This window comes from Triturus cristatus, chromosome 4_1 (assembly GCF_964204655.1).
Source record: "Triturus cristatus chromosome 4_1, aTriCri1.1, whole genome shotgun sequence".
Taxonomy (NCBI): domain Eukaryota; kingdom Metazoa; phylum Chordata; class Amphibia; order Caudata; family Salamandridae; genus Triturus; species Triturus cristatus.
The window spans coordinates 888,566,660-888,587,653 of record NC_140585.1 but is presented as its reverse complement, the minus strand read 5'-3'; the positions used below and the strand labels follow the sequence as shown (position 1 = coordinate 888,587,653).

General features: G+C 43.0%; 1 protein-coding gene across 1 annotated transcript in view; it reads left to right on the top strand.

Annotated features, from left to right (window-relative positions):
* STRIP2 (striatin interacting protein 2) overlaps positions 1-20,994 on the top strand; it is a 253,346-nt gene that overhangs the window by 124,835 nt on the left and 107,517 nt on the right. The window contains exons 9-11 of the mRNA XM_085653636.1: positions 2,965-3,147; positions 5,277-5,500; positions 19,281-19,346. Coding sequence (XP_085509762.1) covers positions 2,965-3,147; positions 5,277-5,500; positions 19,281-19,346 — 473 coding nt within the window. The remainder of the gene's footprint in view (positions 1-2,964; positions 3,148-5,276; positions 5,501-19,280; positions 19,347-20,994) is intronic.

Genomic DNA, 20,994 nt, shown 5'->3' with positions numbered 1-20,994 from the left:
CCATTTGGACCCATAGGCCAACGTCTCGGGTGACCGTCCAGAAGTCAAGTTGTGACCACATGTCGTGAGTGGGAGAGTAATAAGTGCCCTCCTTCAGGTGTGCATGTCTGTGACGTAATAGATCAATCAACTCCCCCTCGGAGACTAAACCCACTATGGCCTTGCACGCTGAACAGTGGATTCTAGTGCGTACTTGTGACCTGCTCATGTGTGGTTCAGGCAAGGTATAGAAGTCTCCCCCCACCCCACTGATTATTGTTTTGAGTTGGAGTTCCTTAACCCCTTCCCCACTCATGACGGAACCACTCCGTCATGAGCCACGGTCGCCGTGTGCTCATGACGGAGTGGTTCCGTCATGCTGCAGCCGTTGGCGGCCGCGCCGCCCACGCGGCGCTAATTCCCCGCCTGTGCGGGCGTTTAGCGCAGTGGGCGGAGTCATGACGGAACCACTCCGTCATGAGCACAGCTCAACCGTGGCTCATGACGGAGTGGCTCCGTCATGAGCACCGCGCCACCGCGCTGACCCCAAACCCCCCCCAGCGCTGCGGCGGAATTCCCGCCGCAGCGAAAGGGTTAATGGTACCATATAGTGCATGTAAAAATCTGGGGCCATCTATATTTGGGCAATATACATTAATTAGCTTCAAATGTTTTTTTGCTAGTGTTCCCAGCACTATGATGTAGAGCCGCGACTCATCTGCAATAGCACATATTGGTCTCCACGGTGTGCCTCACTTGATGTACATGGCAACCCCTCTAGCGCATGACGAGTGTGATGAGGTGGCCTCATTTCCCACCCAGTATATTTTAGTCCTTTCCAGGGGTTAGATGAGTTTCTTGGAGCATGGCAACATATATATGTTTCTGTGTTAGCTTGGCAGCCACATGTCGTGCTTTGCTCGGATTGTATAGGCCACAGACGTTCCAGGTGAAACATTTGTAGTGTTTAGGGTTCACTATGCACGTGGTCAGGTGTCTAAGGCCGGCATATTGTGTAGGTGGGCAGATGGAGGAAGAGTGTCTTTCTTGTGTGTGGCATTTTCAGTTAAGTAATAGTAATTGGCATCTGCCGAAGTCCATAGCATGATACATTGCATCCCAGAAATATCCCGCCAGAAAAGCTCCCCAATGTAGCCGCCGAATCTCACATTCCCAACCTCCCCTCCCATGCAAACCTTCCCTTTCATTACCATCAGACTCAAAACCCACCCTGCTTTCATTTGCAGAGGTCCAAGGTTAGGTGGCCATCTTGAATGCCGGTCAAGCTCTGCTATTTGTAATTTCCTGAAATTCATCACTTTTTACTTCTTCCTTTATGTCCATTATACTGACAGGCTCCATCTTGCACATTGTATCTTAGTTCTTCATTGTCGTCTTTTGATTGTTGCAATTAGCATTAAATTGTGATCCTACTTCCATTGCTTTTACATGGTTGCCACTGCACTTTTGTTTCCTTCCTTCTCAACTTCTTCAGTGTTAACTCTCCAGCGTAGCCACAATGGATCCATTCCCCTAACTTTTGCAGAAACCGTTCTTATCTTATCCACTCTTCCTCCCACTCTCCCTCATTTTCCCACCACATGTGATCTAAGAGACTCAAATGCTTTCCTTTCTTAGGATGCTTTGCTCCCTCTTTGAGTTAGTAATTAGACTACATTGAACCTAGCTGCCATTACAAAGACTGCACTCCATAATGGCAGGGAGGGACCAATAGTCTAGAGATTGGTCAAGTCCTAAAAAGGACTATTTTAACGTATACTAAAGGATTTAAGAAACCTTGAAATTATTCGATTGAAATTTCAAAAAATCAATTTAAAAACGGATTTTTACAATGCAGACATAGGTATTTATTGGGCAGGGGTGAATTCTTTTTTTTTCGCTTTTAGAGGTAGCCCCCCTCTCTCTCTATCTTACCCTCATAACCCCAGGCCATTCTTTACCAAGAGAACTAGAAGGGTTGGTTCTTGTGATACAAGAGATATGTCCTACTAGGTGCATTTGAGAGACTAATACTGCTAGGTCTACCAAAGGGGACAATGGAGCTGTGTTCTAGGAATGTATCACAAGAAACCAACAATGAAAATAAAGAATGCCTGAGTCACAGATGGCATCAAAAACTGTGTCCCGTAATTTTGTTACTATTTAGGGTATCATTCAAGCCAATAAGGTAGCCCACTGTTGCTTGGCAAGTGAAGAAATTAAGAGTAGTGGGCAAGCTGGAGTATAAGGTGTAGAAACAGGAAACCACCCGAAACCAAAAATATTTCTTGATGGGAAAAATGCATATGGAGAGGCTGGAGTTAATGTCTCTGAGATGAGTCTTCCAGGGATTGAGCCTCAGTATTAGTGAAGAGCCAGGAGGTTGCCATGTGTTAGAGACCCTGAGTCTTTGGCGAAACATAAACAAGTCTGTGTTTTGAATATTTGTTGTGTTTAGGAGGCGCTAGTACCAAAGGCAGGGTTTTACCTGATGGATACTCCTCAGGCAAAGTGAGTTTTCCAAACATACAGGGTTGAGGGGCAACTTGAACTTAGCTGGACAAAGTAACCAAAGTCAAAACAATTGCAACAGTGCGCAGTGACCGAATAACTGGAGTGGAATGAAGTGTACACAAATGTTTTCATATCTACACATTGTCATGTACTGTTGCAGGATGATCGAGTGATATTTTAGTCCATTTTTATTCAATTTCATGGCCTGGAATGCAAAACAATTACTGGATGCTTCAGCACATATGACTGGCTGGTTTTTGCATCATCTGACACTTTCCTTCGCCTTGATCTTAGGTTGATATGGTATTTCATTAAAGCCGAATAGCCAAAAGTTTGTAATTATCCACACATTCTACGATACAGCGCCTCAAAACATAGTGTGGGTGTTCTGAACACCCCTGATTTCAAACTCAATCATGAAAACAGTCTTCTTTGTATTTCATTTGACCTGCTTCACATTTCCCTTCACAGTTCACTCTTGGAGGATTTGAGGACCTTCAAGCTATGAAAGTCAAGAAGCGGGAGGAGCTGGGTCTGCCGCCTCTCCCCGAGGACAGCCTGCAGGTGGTATGCAGCATGAGAGCTGCTTCCCCTCCAGCCTATGCCGTGGAATTGCTGGAACAGCAACAGAAACGTGGAAGGCGGGTCAGGAGGGTAAGAGCGACCTTTGCTTCTCCCACTAGGCGGGCGTATCTCGTGACAACCGCTGGGTCTAGCACAATGATACATATATGTGAATACTTGTGACCTGTATCATTCTAAATCATACATGTTTGTGCATCCCAATCCATTGGGCAATGTATACAACTGTCCAGGGCAAGAACTAGCATGGGGTGCCAATACAGAAGGAGCAGCACTATGTTTTTTAAGAATTCATTGTCCTAATATATGTATTGTTTTGAGACAAACCAAGAAAAGGGATTTAAAGATACTCTGTTTTAATCGTTTGATCTGAAAATACTTTGGGGGCTTATCCTCGATTAGCTCTCTAGAGGTATTTCGTTTGTCTCATTGACTTGGATTCTCTTCAGAAAGACACCTTTAGACTTTCATGAAAACAAAATAATCCTTGAAGGAGAACATCCTACCTCGCCCAGATCCCATTTTTTGCAAAGGGTCGGATCGCGGCTAAGATAAATAACAAAAGATTTACACTAGCTCTGTGCAGACCTCAAAATAAAGTTTTATTTTCTGTAACACCAATGTGTTAAAAAACATATGTTCAGCAAATTATAATGTAGCAGCAGCTCTAGTCGTAAGACTTGAAACCAAAATCAATTTTCTTGGAAAAACGCAGCACCTATTAAAAGAGATATATGTCTCAATTTCAATTTAACACGGATATTTTGCTCTGCCACTAGGGATGATTTAATTAACCCCATGTACATACCTTCTTAGCTAGAGTTTGAACTCACCTTGTGTCAATCTTCTTACCCCATTTTATGTTACTTCTTAGAATGTGGAAAATGATTAGCCACTTACATGGCAGTGGACTGACTCATAGGCAAATAGAGTGATCTTCCTCAAAGTAACTTGTTTTGAAAGGTGATCCTGGCTGAAGCAGAATCAGTCAACGCTATGGGCTTACAAGCCAGGCCAATAACACTGCCAGAGTATGGAGCGTTGCTGTTTTTTTCATTTGTGCTATTAATGGCAGTGCTAAAGCTGTGCATTTCCTCAGTTTTAATATGGTGCCACATTTTGGAGAGGTTGCAGTCATTTCTTAACAGGCAGTCATCAGAGCAATGTTTATGTGAAATATTGATGACATCCTCTGTGTGATTTGGATCTGTGGAAAGGTAGACACAATTTCAGCATCACTCCTATTCAGAAACCTGCATGACTCCCTTCTAGCCATTGTAAGAGAAACGTAGCTTAAACACTTTGCCATTCTAACAAACATAGGGGTCGATTAGGATGTAGGGCGGATCGCCAACGCCCCCATGGCGGTGGCGATCCGCCTTACAACACACCCCGCCTGCCACCCATTTCCCCCCTGCCATATTAGTATGGCGGTGGGGACCCCGGTGGACGGAAAGACCGGGCGGAAAAGGGGCCTAATATGGTGGCGGTGTCTGCTAGACACCGCCATCCATATTAGGAAGGCAGCAGGGAGCAGCCTTTCCGTGGCGGCGTTGCCACCATGGAAAGGCATGCAGATTGTGCTTACGGGGGCCCGTTGCGGGCCCACAGGGTATTGGAGAGGTGGGGGGGTGCACATGGGGGGTACCCCCCTATATTGTCGTCATGGACAAGGTGGCAGACACCGCTCAGTGCCTGTCACCTTGTGCATGACAATGCACACAGTGCATTCCCAGCATTGTGGCGGTTGGTGCTGTGAGCACCGCCCGCCACAATGCTGGGAATGGAGGATGCACCGCTACCGCGGCGGTGGCATCCTAATTGCAGGTGCGGGACTGCCGCATCACTGGCGGCCGGTCCCAGCACAGCTAGAGTGGCAGGCGGACTAAAGTCTGCCCGACATCCTAATCGGCCCCATAGTCTCCACAATTTACGGTGTGTGACCCTCTCTTGAATATATGCCCATTAGAAAGTAGGACTTACGCAGAGGAGCTATAACACTAGATCACTTTTTGCCTGCCCCCAAATAGTCTTGAGTCTGACAAGCTGTCTAAAATCAGTTGTTAACCATTGCCTCTTCCAATCAGTTTTGCTCTTTTTTGTGTCTCTTTGGGGAGGACACAACAACCCCCCAAATATTTAATACATTTTCCAACATCCTGCCTCCTTGCTAATTTTACATACCCTCTCCTTTCCTTCAGCCACTGGTAAAACAGGACAGCTTAGACCTGTACAATGAGAGAGATCCATTCAAGAACGATGAGGGCATACTGGACGAGGAAGATAACGATGATGTTGACAGTGGAATTGAGGGAGAATTGGATCCAATGGAGAGAGACGTCATCATCCAACCAATGGGTTCCTCTCATCCTCTCGCTGAGCGAGTGACCTTCCCCAAAGGCCTTCCTTGGGCCCCAAAAGTCAGGTAAAGCTGCTGCATAAAAAGTATATTTGCCAATTTTCTTTGCATCCAATCACTGAGTGGCTGTTGCTTACTGGAACTTCATTATCCCATTCATGCAACCAACTGGCTTGCAGCCATTCCTAATTGAGCTTATAGTGACCTTTAGTAGTGACATATTTTGATGTTTGTTCCTCTGTACACAGCTACTCATTGAGCATCTCAAAATAGTCTTAAGTGCAACACCACCACCCACAGCTACCACCACCTACAGCTACCACCACCCACAAAACTATGTCGGACATCTGAGTTAGTAATATTCCTTCTTCTATTCTTTACAAATCAATTTGTAACCAAAATGGCTGATCAGGGGCTGTCCTGTGAATTAAATACCATATAGCAGTATTCCATGTCATACTTGGTGGTGAAGCAAAATCAGCAATGGTAGAAATAGATAGGGAGTATCTGCAGTGTAAGAGCAAGGGGAAAGACTCGAGTCTGGTGTGATGCAATAATCAGGGAAATCTGCAGGTATAATTGGCCTATTGATACTGATCGTCTAATGGGCCTATCAATACTGATCTTCTAATATTCTAGTTTCATTTATAGAAACCTTGCGTCAATTACATCACAATTAATTAATAGTGCTTCATTTCATTGCAAAAGAATAAATGTGAGTTCCATCATTTAGGCAAGATTCAGATTTACATGGCATAGGAATACTTTCAGACTGGTGACTTCAGGAGCCAGTTCACAAAAGAATAAAAAATACATACAATATGTGAAGATTTCCTATTGTTGTGAAATTCTCAGGGCCTTCAGACATAGGGGTCTATTATAATGGCGGGCGGATCGCCACCGCCCGTATGGTGGTGACAATCCGCCCGCCATTATTCTCCGCCTGCCTCCCATTTCCCCTCACCATATTAGGATGGCGGGAGGGACCCCGACGGACGGAAAGACCGTCCGCCAGTTTTCCGCCTGTCTCCCAGGAGACCGGGCGGAAAAGGGGTCCAACATGGTGGCGGTGTCTGCAAGACACCACCATCCATATTAGCATGCAGGCGGAGATGTGCCTTTCCATGGCGGCGTTGCCGCCATGGAAAGGCATGCGGTCTTTGCCTATGGGAGCCCGTAGCGGGCCCCCAGGTAGTTAGGGGGGTGCACATGGGGGGGTACCTATGGTACCCCCCTGCATTGGCATGGACAAAGTGGCAGGCTCCGTGCGGTGCCTGTCACCATGTGCATGCCAATGCACGACTTGCATTTCCAGCATTGTGGCGGGCGGTGCTATGAGCACCGCCTGCCACAATGCTGGGAATAGGGGATGCTACGGTGTCAGTAGCATCCTAATTGCCGGTGCAGGTCCGCCGCACCACTGGCTGCCAGTCCCAGCACCGCTAGGGTGTCCGCCCGCCATTCTAATAGGCCCCATAGTCTCTGGAAAATGATGACGTTGTACAACATCAGACATATGGCCTCGAGCCCTATGCCCTGATAATACGGGTATGAGAAATCTCCATTAGCACATTTCTCGTACCAATTTTTACATAGAAAATATGTGCATGTGAAGAAATCCCAAACCTGGTAACTCCAGAAGAAAATCTGAAAACCGATTGCGAATATCAGTTTTAGCTTCCAAAATATATTTGAAGCTTTTCATATTTTTCTGTGGTGGAGGTGGATTGCAGAGATGATTTCATTGTATGGGCTGAAAATAACAAGTTAGCCCATTTTATTATCTCTGCTGTAAACCATTCCCAGAGTTTAAAGGATTTCCTGGTCAAATAGCAGGAAATTAATGAAATTTAAATTGCTAATGCTCGCTAATACTAAAGCTGAGTTTTAAAAAGTTTACGAAATGCCAAGAGATTGTTTTCTGCCTTAAGTGCCAGTGGGAGTGAGCGAGCTGCCTCTCTGGAATGTACCACTTGAACTTGTTTGCCAAGGAGTCAGGCCAAGACCGTGTAGTGCTTTAAAGGCGATGCAAAGGGCCTTGAATTCGATCCTTCTTTTAACTGGTAGCCAGTGCAATGTTGGGAGGGCATGGGCCACTGATTGATGTTTCAGGATATCAAGCAGCAGGCGAGCAGCTGCGTTTTGGAGGACCAGCATTTAGTTGAGGAAGCTTGCTTGTATGTTAAGAAACAGCTTAACAAACAGAACAGGAAGAGGAACAGAACAAGAAGAGGGGATAAAGTTGTGGGGGGTCAACATGCTTATGCCACGAACCTGTTAATTGGACATTTGCCAGGTGCCCTCCCAGACACAAAGTGTGGCCAGTCTTCTGTGGGATGCTTGCTTGGTGTTAACAACTGGGTTCACCAGAAAGCTGTGTAATGTTGGGTAATGCCTTGTTTTCTGAACTTTAGTTCTGTGATAATAGTGAAGGTGGAGGAGTTGGGAGAAACAGACTTTGGAGAGGGCTCTTCCAGACACTTTGAAAAAATCACCTATGCATTTTGCTTTTGCTAATTTTTCTGTGAGATTTGCTGACTCAAGGTATTGTCACAGCACAAGAATTACACTGCATTATAGGAAAGGTAGGAGGGTAGAGTGACCAATTGTTGTAATGTAGGGTGAAGGTCTGTGGTTGTGTGCCTCTACAAGAGCCTGGATCTCCTTAGTGATATGCAAAATACCGCTAACGCGCTTTCTCTCATATATAAGGTTACAAGTGGTGCTTAATACATAGATCATGCTATGTTTGATGTATAGAAACATTTTGCAGTGTAAGTCCTTTCTATGCATGTGCAATACTACAAGTGTCTTGAGGCACGCTTTGAATTTCTATGAGAGATCCCTTTAGTTTTGTGCCAGATGTACAGGCAGATACCAGATTTCTTTGAGATGTACATAATTTATATAGTGCATGCACATGCCTAAGACCCACTAAAAGTATGTAAAAGGCCTCGTGATGGATACTTCTTCCAACAGCTTCCTCATCTATTGAATATCTCCAAGCAGATTGGATCCTGAAACTTTTAACATAGTTCTCATGCACCAGTCTTTGTTTTGGAACCAGTGCACAGACATCAGTTTGTGTTTTTCTACACCTTTTAACATGGACCTGAAACTTCTCCCATTGATTTTTGTCAATTTGCAATTGAATTTCTCAAGGTCTTTTCACTAAATTCTTTTTTGTGCAGTGATTCAGGGATGTGACCTCCCAAAAACACAGGGTTTAACCCCTGTCACACTATTATGATGGACAAATGTCCATCACTGATCTCCATGAGGTCTGCATGTAGTGCCTTAGTTCGAGGCATGACTCAAGGTGTTGTGTGCACTGTTGCAGCATGAACCCCAAGGCAATAAAAGAGCTCGACCATCTGCTCAACATCGATCGAGCTCCATAACGAGCCGCCTCTCTTCGTCACTGCCTTCCTCCAAGTCTTCTAGGAAAAAGTGAAGAAAACATAAAAGCAAGAAGAAGCCCAAAAGGGATTCTCCTTGATGCAGTTTAAAATCTAAGGGTACGTCTCCACTGCCCATTTCACCCCAGCAGAGTAGTTCTTGGAGATGGAGCACATGGACAAAACCCCATCATAGGAAACACCTCTAATGGCACCACCAACGCCATTCCCAGATGTAGGGCAGGTAGTAGTCCCATCGCTACTAATGGCTTTTATGGCACCGGGGCTGGAATTGCTTGATGTGGCCTTGTTCCTCCATGCATTGATGGAGATGTTCCATTTTGATCCATTGGAAACACCTCCTGCATCAGCTGGCGTCATTTCTGTGCCTAGATCCTCACTGGTAGGCCCTCTGACGACAATGTTACAGACACCAACGCTGGCTACACCATTGCCAAGGCCTCCCCAAGATCGACCAGCAATTAAGTCAGCAGAGTTCCTTAGGTCCAGAAGAGAGGCTCAGAAGATTATCGAGGAGGAAAGATACTGGGAGTAAAAATGGTGCCTCTTACCACAATGCTGGTAGACTGAGCACAACATAATTGAGTCTGATTCGAACCCTTCCAGTTTCGAGAAGGGGTAAAACAAGACACTGATGATAGCAGCAAGGCTGTCAATCTGCTGCCCCCATTTCTTCTGATACAGCGGACTACTCAGCACTACAGACACAAATGCATTTGACACTTCACCGGACACAGATATTGATCTTACTTCAAGGCCAGCTCCTGCAGATGTAGCCTTATTTCACACCATCCTCAGAAAGGTGGCTAAAGTATTACTGTCTCTTTCCTCTGTAGAATCAAAATCAAAACCCACTTTGGCAGAATAACTGCTTTCTTTTAAGGAACCACTGAATGCAACTTCAAGGGATGAGAAGCCCACATCGGCACCAGCTGTGAATTTCATACTTGGCAGGGGATACAGGCCAGCTACAGGTGATCCACCATTCCTGTAAGTGTATCCTTCCACAGAAATTCTGGTGGTGCAAAATCTGGGAGCTTTTTCAGCTCATATGCCTGCAAGGGAATACAAAATGTTGGAGCAGGGGAGAAAAATGTATTTTCGGTGGGTATCCTGGCTGTCCACTCTCTTAATGTGGACTGTCCCTTGGGGAGATATACCTAAGCTCTATGGGACATGGTACCCGTGTTTGTCTAAAATTTACTGGACCACGTGAGAGACCACCTTGCACAGGCAGTCTAGATATGGCTGATTTGGTGGTCATGGCTAAGGGTTCAATAGCCCTATGCAGACATGCCTAGCTCAGGTCAACAGAATTCTTGGGGGACATAAGACCACATTGATGGGCATTCGTTTCGACTGAGCCTGCCTTTTCAGAGATAATACAGATGTTGCCCTGGAAAGGTTTTAGGCTCGGAGAGCTGCAGCCCCATCTTTAGGTAATCAGTCACCCAAGTGGAACTATAGGCAATTCTGAAAATGTCAAGGTTTCTCAAAAGGATTTCCGTTTTGGCAGTGGCAGACATCTCCGTCTCCTCAGCAACAAAACCCACATCTCTGGCAGTACAGTAAAACCTTCCTCCTACTTTTCTCATTCACCACCTGGAAAGGCGCTATAGCTTCCACTTGAGGGAGCACATGCAGCCCATGAGAGGATGGGTATCCTCCTTTCAACAGACATACAGGCCATAACATCAACCCAACGGGTCCTTCAGACAGTGGAAAGAGCGACCATATCCTGTTGGGCAAGAAGAACAGTAGTCTTTCTCTAGTGCTAGATCTCAGGATCCTTAACTTTACTTTCTCTGTCTCTACATAAGGTTCTTTGGTGCTCGAAGCAGAAGGCTGGAAGGTGTCCCTCAACTTGCAGGACAATTGTTTACACATAACGATCCTGCAGTCGCACAAGAAGTACCTGAATTTCATGGTAGGGTCAACTCACCATCACATCGTGGTCCTTGTTGTACTAACACCAGCACCTCAGATCTTCACCAAAGTGAAGGCGATAATTGCAGTCCATCTCAGGAGGTCAGGTATCGATCGTATCTGCTACCTGGACAACATGCTTGTCAAGGCCAACTCACCAGACAAGATGTTGCATCTCCTGCAGATTGATATGGGTTTTTCAATTTCACTCTTCCATCTCTTTCTGTTTTACTTAACGTTCTATTGGCACCTCAAGTTCATAGGAGCAGTACTCGATGTGATACCTCTTCTAGCCTTCCCTCCACCCCAGTGAACACAAGGTATTCAGGTTATTATTCCAGCGTTTCATTAGGAAGGTCACTTTCCAGTTCTGATGGCTTCCTGCCTGCAAGGTATGCTGGCTTCCTGTACTATCCAGGTCATACAAGCACACTGGCATACAAGTGCTCTCCTATGGTGCCTTTGAGGGCAGTTCTATCATGGGGGAGATCTGTCAGACACCATCATGATCTCCCACGATACTTCAGTGGACCTGCCTTGGTTGTTGGGGGAAGAGCACCTTCCACAAGGGATTTCCTTCTACCCCCCACCAGCCGTGGCCATGCTGGTGACAGAAGCATCTACCCTCGGTAAGGTGCTCATCTGGAGGAGTTGAGATCAGTGGCTTCTGGTCCAAGGATGTCCAAAACAGGATTTTAATCAGATGGATAATTCAGTACATTAAGATGTACTATGCCCTTTCACCTTGCCTTCCAAGAGAATTTCGCATTTCACCAGGGCAACATCGTTCACCTCAACATTGACCAGCTGTGTTCCTGTGGCTGTTGTGTTGTGATATAGGCTTTCATTCACACCTTCGCTAAACATTACTGATTGGATTCAGAAATGAGACGGGATGGCCATTTCACATGTACTATACTCCAAAACTTCCTCTTTTGACTATTCCCTCAGTCATGTCTGGTAATGGTACTGCTTTGGAATCTATTCAACAGGGGAGGAATCTGCAGGTAGAAGTATCTTTCAGAAGCAAAAGGTATTTCAGTTTGGTAACAATGTTTCTGGTGGATTCTTTCTCCCTGCAGATTCCTCACTGACCTCACCCACCTCCCCATTCTGAAGGATGGTTTTGGAAACATTAAAAAGGTTATAATCTAGATTGCAGCACTGCCACAGTTGGCACAAGACGAAATGGATGGGGAACTGATATTAGTGTGCCCGAGTGGGTGCTCTGTGGCTCCACTGACGTTACTGCTTCATTGAATCCGGCACTGAGATGAGACCCTCTCACTTATGGTACAGGAGGGTTCCCTGATAGAATATCGATGCTAAAAACAGCGATGGTAAAAATATTTAAAAAAATATATAGGTTGCAAAAATATCAACTCCCTATACTTAAACAGGTAAGTACAAAAATATTGAATCAAAAATATTGAAGTTAAAAATATAGATGTTAAATATATCGATTTAAAAATAAGAATATAATAAAATAATATATATTAAATATATACAATATTAATATTATCTTTAACACAATTAATTGAATTTAATATTCATTTTAAGCAAATATAAAAATTAAACTTAATTAAAAAAATATAAACAGGCAAACATAATTTATACATATACATATATTTACTTTAAAATAATGTATTAACTATTATATTTATTTAATTTTTAAACTTTTACATTATATAAAAATTAAATATATACATATATCAATAATTTTAAAAACAACATTCTATAATTAATTAAAACATGAAACTATTAAAACAAAATTAAAATATACATTCCACAATACAATAGATACAACAGTAGGGAAAAAGTTTGATAGCGAAATAATTTAATTTACTATTCCAACTGCAATGAGTGCAACAATAGGGAAAGTATTGGATAGCGGAGGGGTAAAAATTACTATTCCCACTCCAGGGAGTGCAACAGTAACGAAAGTGCTGGATAGCAGAAGGGTAAAAATTACTATTCCCACTCCAATAAGTGCAACAGTAGGGAAAGTACTGGATAATAGAGGAGTAAAACTTACTACTCCCACTCCAGTGATTGCAACAGTACGGAAAGTGCTGGATAGCGAAGAGGTAAAAATTACTGTTCCCACTCCAGTGCGTGCAACAGTAGGGAAAAGTTGGGATAGCGGAGGGGTAAAAATTACTATTCCCGCTCCAGTGAGTGCAACAGTAAGGAAAGTGCTGGATAGCAGAAGGGTAAAAATTACTATTCCCGCTCCAATGAGTGCAACAGTAGGGAAAGTATTGGATAGCGGAGGGGTAAACATTACTATTCCCACTCCAGTGCCTGCAACAGTAGGGAAAATTTGGGATAGCGGAGGGGTAAAAATTACTATTCCCACTCCAGTGATTGCAACAGTACGGAAAGTGCTGGATAGCAAAGGGGTAAAACTTACTATTCCGACTCCAGTGAGTGCAACAGTAGGGAAAGTATTAGATAGCAGAAGGGTACAAATTACTATTCCCACTCCAGTGAGTGCAACAGTAAGGAAAGTGCTGGATAGCAGAAGGGTAAAAATTACTATTCCCACTCCAGGGAGTGCAACAATAGGGAAAGTATTGGATAGCAGAGGGGTACAAATTACTATTCCCACTCCAGTGCGTGCAACAGTAGGGAAACTTTGGGATAGCAGAGGGGTAAAAATTACTATTACCACTCCAGTGAGTGCAACAGTAGGGAAAGTATTGGATAGCAGAGAAACAAAAATTACTAAAAACATTTAAACAATAAAAAAAAAATCTTACAAATAAATAAACAATATACAATTAAATATATTAAATATATAAAAAGAACACATATTATAATGTTAATTACATATAACAAAAAGGTACAGTTATTATATTAAAAAAAACATTTATAAACAATATTTATTTAAAAGGAACAAATATTCACAAGCAAACAAATTATTTAAAACATAAATGTATTCATTTTATTCCCTACCCCATAACACCACACCAAGAAAAAAAGACATCAACATTTTTATTTAAATGCATTTCCGTAATGAACATAATTAATAATGAATTTAAAATATATTATTAATAAAAAAATTAAGAAACAATATTTGAGTGCACATTCTTTAACACAATAATATCCAAAACACACACCTAAAATTAATGGCAAAATTACCATGATTAATTACTAATTAATGAATTTAAATTAACTAACAAATAATTAATAATTAATCAATAACAATTAAATTACTTCCCACCCTTCACACTATTCTATTTATACCTATAAACCCCACAACACACCTAAAATTAATTACATAATTACTAATTAAGTAATTTAAATTAATTAACAAATAATAATTCATCAAAGAAAATTACTTCCCACCCTTCACGCCGCTTACACCTATAAACACCACAACACACACCCTAAATTAATTACACAGTTACCATAATTAATTACTAATTAATTAATTTACTTTAATTAACAACTAATTATTAAACAATTATGAATACATTAATTTACAAATTTAACACTATAACATCACAATTAAACAAATATGAATACATGCAAAATATTCAATACATTTTATATAATTAAATTACTTCCCACCCTATTCCCCTATAAACCCACAACCTGTTACGGAACTAAAAACATAAAATTCCATAAAAAAAATCTAAATAACTGCTATAAATAATCAATACATTTTATATCATTAAATTACTTCCCACCCTATTCCCCTATAAACCCACAACCTGCTACAGAACTAAAAACACAAAAATCAATTAAACAAATCATAATAACTACTATAAATAATCAATACATTTTATATAATTAAATTGCTTCCCATTCTATTCCCCTATAAACCCACAATCCGCTATGGAACTAAAAACGCAAAATTAAATGACATTTTTTTTAATAACTACTAAAATTTTAACACATATAATAAAAATATAAACAATTCTTATACAAAAAAACAAACATCACACAATTATAAAAATATATACTAAAACACATAACATTAAAAAAAACTATATTTTTACAAACGATATTAAACACTTCAATATGTTTTAATTCGATATTACTTACCTAAAATCGAAATTCTTGACCACGAGGATTTTTCTGTATATATTCCTGACCCACGATTTTTATGCCATTCGATATTTCTTCCTTTATATTCTTACTCTGCACCGTACAGGAGCACTATGCAGGAGCAGGTGCCAGATTGAGTCTGGTACCTGCAGATATTCAACAGGTCAGGACTCTGTAGGTAGATAGAGGAGCCACAAGAAATATTGTTACCAAAGGTCATTTATTTTTCCTCCTGTTGCACAGCACTCCATTGGCCAGGTTTAAGCTTTGTGCCATAAAATAACTTCATCCAAATTAAAGTTACACCACACACACTGTTCTCAAAACAGCTTTTCAGGTAGTGCACTCGAATGCAGAAAAGTCCAAATATTTCTGATATCTTGAATCTTACAGTGCCTCCTAGTAACACACTTACGTTATGCAAGAGTGATGTAAAATACTGTTCTGCGAGGTTGTTTCCTAATGGACAGATGGTCTTTTAGTTGCCAGGAGCATAAAACCACAAGCATTGGCATAGCCAATAGGTCTCACCCTTTGGGACCTTATACATATTTAGTTATGCAGCACAATCTCCTTGGTGCAACAACATCAACTGTTGCATGGCTAAACACTTAGAAGGTCCAAAAGGCGAGACCTATTGGCTATGGCAATGCTTGTTATACTTATTGTCTCCCTCTGCAAAGAAAAGTCATCAAGGCTCTCATTACATCAAGACTAGATTATGATAACGCACTTTACCTGGACCTGCCGGAATATCTTCTAGAGAGATTGCAGGTGGTGCAAAACGCGGCAGCCCCCCACCTTTTGAAACTGCCTGCGAGAGTGCATACCTCCTCACATTTACAAGATCTGCACTGGCTTGCGATTAGGAAAAGAATTGTGCTCAAGGCGCTGGTGCTCCCTCCACCCGTTGCTGGTACCAAGCCCTCTATTTCCGAGAGACTAGTGAAGGGAGGAGAAGGGGCGTTTGTTCCATACGTGCAGCAGGTGCGGTGGCACTCGGGTCTAGAGGGTACTTGTGAACCGTGAAAATTGCTTTAAAAAGACCAGTTTTGTTGCTTGCACCAGGCCCTATGGCACCCTTGCTAGGTTACGTGGTGGGAGGTTAAATCAATAGGACAAGCCCGACCCCTGCCATTTTATTCTCCTTCTGCATCAAGACGTGTTGAAGAAGAATGTGTCTGAATGTGCAGAGTGTACACTGAAGTGTATACAAAGGTGTGCGCGGGCGCGAGCCGGCAGGGGCTCCTCGGCCGTATAGCGCCGCGTCCAGTCTCTGCGTGTCGCAGCACGTGGCCATGGAATGCTGCAGCACTACAATGTGTGCACCGTGTGTCTGGCTGCTGTAGGTTGTGATCCAGATAGTGCAGTGCACACGGTCCAGGGCCGGACTGGCCGTAGCGGGCACCGGGCAATCCCCCGGTGCGCCGCACGGTTGGGGGCCGTTTTTGTTACAGGGCGACTTTTGCAGCATAGCTGCAAAATCGTCCCTGTAACAAAATCGGATCGGACGAAAACCGGCCCTGGCAAAGAGCTCGGCGGCACCCCCAAACCCTGGGGGGGGTGGGGGAGGGGGCCGGCCGAGCACTTTGCCAGGGCCGGTTTTGGTTCCCAGTCCGGCCCTGGCACGGTCCCTGTGTCGGATGCGGTGAGCACATGGTGTGTGCCAGTGCAATGCTTATAGGCACGCGCCACTGGCGTCCCAGGGTGCCACATGAGAGAACCGCAAGCCCCGGAGAGGAAGTGAGACAAGTAAAGTGACAACAGAGGAAGGAAACGGAAGCACCCAACAATGAAAGAATCAAAGTGCCAGCAAGACACGGACCGGAAGGCCAAGCCCATGCCTAAGAAGCCGATTCAAATTTCGAGTGATCCACATTAGCACTAAACAGAGATGATATCATTCTGGTAAATATAGCTAGTTGCATGGAAACCTATCTCCCTGTTCTATTAACATTAGATCCAAAAGTTATTTTTTATATTTTAATTTTACATTTCTTATCACAAACATATGGCCGCCATCTTTAGAAAGGGGCTGGCATTTATTTTTTTCTGTTTGTGGAACACGTTTGCAATAAAGATTAAAAAAAACAATTAACCATTTCACCTGCTCGCCAAGGTGGGGCCCATTAGCTTCGTCAATGCTGGTGCTGTAACGCACAGGAGCAGAGGTTCTATTCAAGGGACAGTTGCACGTGTCCACATGGGAGAACACTCGCTTCACATCGTTTGGAGGGATTACATTTTGATGGTCTGGCTTGACTGTTTAGCCCAGAAAATTATGTGAGCATCTCTAGAGGGGCTTTGGCTCCACCCACAAGTTGGGGCCTGAAGTACAGGTTTTGATTCGGCAGAAGCTGTGTGCTTCCACACAAACGTGCTTGCCCTCCACACAGCTGGGATCATTTTGTGTATTTATCCACCTGGTCGAAATTACAGGGACACACACAACTTTGTAATTCTGTTAAAGTTTCTTAGATAACTAGATTATGTATGCAGTTTTTCTCTGGCAGCAGCACACATGGGGGGAGGGGAGCTTTAACCAACATCGATTTTTAGGTCTGGCTTGACAGTGCAAATGTCACCAGACCTTTTAACCTACAACAATACTATTCTATAGTTCTATGCTTCCAAACAAATGCATGTCCATTTCTATGCAGTATACTTTTAATTCTTCACGTTACCATGCAATATTCCTTTAAAGCCAGACCTATTGACATTGCCAGTGCTAGTTCTGGTTTCCTGAGCTCAACCTCTTGGGTTGGTTTACTCTTTTGCACATAAATGCCGGTCTCTGCGCTGACTAGAAACACTTTTTAGTAATAATTGGATAATAATGTAGAGCTTAAATTTGGCACAGCATGACATGGTGACAGCATGGAACAAGCCACTGCAATTTCTATTTTTGAATCGATAGATCTGAATAATCTTTGAAACGTTAATAATTCTGTGACATTTACAGTTAAGAAATGCAAGCCTCAAGCAATACAAATGGTTGGTAAAGTCGAAGTCCACTCGTAAAAGGCTGCTTCATTTCTACTTTATTGACGTCATTTTCAACACTGGGGAGGTTCTTAACAATATCAACTGACTGCGCCAACCGAAGGCGGCCAGGGGGGCTCAGCAGTGGCACTCTGAGGACCCAGAGGTGGCACTAACGAGTGGCTCGGCCATTCAGACGTCCCACCGCGTGGCACGAGTTCCGTTTGCTATGTAACCACTTTATACGGATTTACGTAGCACAAACTTGGCCCGAGAACAGATTGAGTTGCATTTTTTGAGGCAGAGAGAGATAAAGTCACTTGCCCAGAATCCGACTGTTGAGCTGACGCTGGGTCTTCAAGCTCGTCCCCAGGTCTAAAGCTCAGAAGTAACAGCCGCTCATCCACATCTGGGGTCGGATTGGAAATAAAAATAGGTCCAGGCACCCCCTACAACAAGCGGAAGTGAAAGCGATCGCTATTGTAAAAAAAAAAATCACGCCCGCGAGAGGTGTGCGCGCGCGCGCCACAGCGAGCCATATGTTTTCAATTATGGCGCCCCTGTCTGGGCACGATAATTGAAACCACATAGCTTTTGGTGCGCGTAATAGACACCAATAGGCCAGGGGCGGAGCAATGCGCCCGCCTTTGGCCTATTGCGTGCTCTCTTTGGAAAAAACACGCACGCAAAGGCCAACAGCGGGGCACAAAAGGAAAAGCACACGCACGAGCGTGTGCGATTCCTGGTTCCGTTTTGGAACCCCGGACAAAAGGACTCTCGCTGCGTGAGCACTGCTACGCACTGCATCGCTAGGCACGAGACTTAAAAACACGAGACCAGGTGTAAAACACAACTGCGATATGAAGAATGGAGCGGCCCACCTTTTATTGTATGAAGTGTGCCCATGCAGGCTTGTTTCCTGCTGAGTACGCTTTATATAAACAGTTTACTCTGGTAAGAAACAGTGTGTTGATGATAAAATGATTGGTTCAATAGGCGCGGAGGAATGTTGAGAAACGTTTCAATTTTGTAAGGCTTGGGATCCCTTTTGTGTAATGTTTTGATAAAATGTCAAAACAACAATATAACTGCTGCAGAATGAATCTCCTGCATAATGCCACATAAGCTGGCTTTTTTGTTGTCGTAAAATTACTCAACAGCATAATTTGAGTGGCCTGTGTCTAGTATTTGGTTAAGCCTTTCTCTCTTTTTGTGGGGTTCATTTTTCGAAATGTTACTCTGACATCAATTTGCAGTTTCCTCTTTGGGTTGAAGTGATGTCACTGCGGCAGGTGTCTCAGTAGTGCTAATTGAGAAGGATATTATCCACAGAGCTGACCCTTTCGGAGAGAGAGCCTTTGTTTGCTACCAGTACATATCAACGCTATGTTGAGTGTTGTTCGTTTTATATACTTTATTGCACTCTTGTTTATCTTTTTTCTTCTTCTTTACTGCATGATTAGGGAAAGAGACATTGAAAATTTCCTGGAATCTAGTCGGAACAAATTTATTGGATTTACTCTCGGGCAGTAAGTACCAGTGCGTCAAGATGAGAGATATTTTATTGATGCCCTTTTTTTTATTAATGATATTTTAGCTAAGATTTGCAGATTTACAGAAGTGAGTCAAGTGCTGGATTACTTTAGCTGAAGTTAAGCTCCTTAATGGCTTTCATGCGCTCTTCGTTTATAGAAATGTGCTTTTTTGTTCTTGTTTTTTGCAATATTTTTTGAATCCCATTCTTTTGTTGTCTGTGTTAAACATTGAGTTTTTTGATATTATAATATTTTGCACTTCATGTAGCTCTACATTAAGAGGTTGGACTGTATTGTGGGAATGAAATGTCTATTTTATTGCGTAGCACATTCTGCATACCAGACCACCTCTAGACACTGTCAGTTTTTGGTACACATGGGAAATGCTGCACTCAGTGATAAATGGTGGTGAGTCTAAAATCATACAATTTGTTAAAAAGAGGAAGGTGGGATTTAAAGATAGGTTTTAGGTCCCAAGCCTGCAAATTAACCACTAGAAGAAATAAGGCAAGTACTTTCATAATGTTAAGGTAGCAACCCTAGGCGCCACTTAGCGGCGGAACCAAAACACTGCATGAAATTTGCTTTCTTCAGGATAGAGAGCACTCCCAGTAGCAAATTTCTATTTTGCCTTGAGCACTGAAGATCCTTGTTATTACAGGTAAAGGATCAGAGTCTATTAAGCCTTTCTGGTGACATGTCGCCTACTCCTTCAGAATCGTTATGAAGAGAGATGCTGGGACCTACATTTCTATAGGCTGTAAGTGAGGAGAGTGGGGTAGAGCGGAGACTTTTAAGTATTCTTGGGGTGAATGTAAAGCAGTGGAGTTGTGCTTCTAGAAAGAGGGTGTTTGAGATAAGGGTTGGGAGGTCTTTAAGTAACATATAAACATTCTTATTTTAAAGAATGGGGTGGCATGCTTGGAACCACAATCCAGTTGGAATGAGCTGGGCAGAGAGTCTCTTGTGTTACATTAGCCACAGGAACAGGTATACTAGAGTGGCTTGACGGCCTGGGTCACCCACCATTGTCTATCTATGGATGAAAACCTTTTAGGTCTATGAAACTATTGATTATTACTCAGTAGGTCAATGTTTATTGCTAACTGAAATTCAAGACATAATAAATAGTAGCCATGACACATTAAGATGGCTGCAGCCATTGTGCTTTGAAAAGTGCCTGCACCCCAACCTGCAACCAACCCCCATTGTGGCGGAAGTCACTGCCCATAGACGGCTCTCTGCTGATGAAGTTGCAGAGTTTATGCATGGCTGTACTAATCACACCACAGCACTGAACACATTTCGGTCAATATAATTCCTTGTGAGCTGTGATTGCTACTTTAGGGATGTTGATCGTTGCATTTGTTGGTGTTGGCTGAGACAGCACAACTATTCTTCAGAGATCCTGAAAAGTATGCAAAGGTGTAAGTATTACTCAACTGCATGGTCCTTCCTTTATTAACCTTGAAATAATGAAAGGCTGAATCCACCCTACCAGGATTGGAGCTGGAGATTTGCAGGTTACACAAAGGTATCTCTGACAATTAGGGGACACGTTCAAACTGTTGGGTTACAGATTACCAGTTCATATTCTCCCAGCTGCACTACTTATTGGAACTCTTCACTGGAATCCCATTGC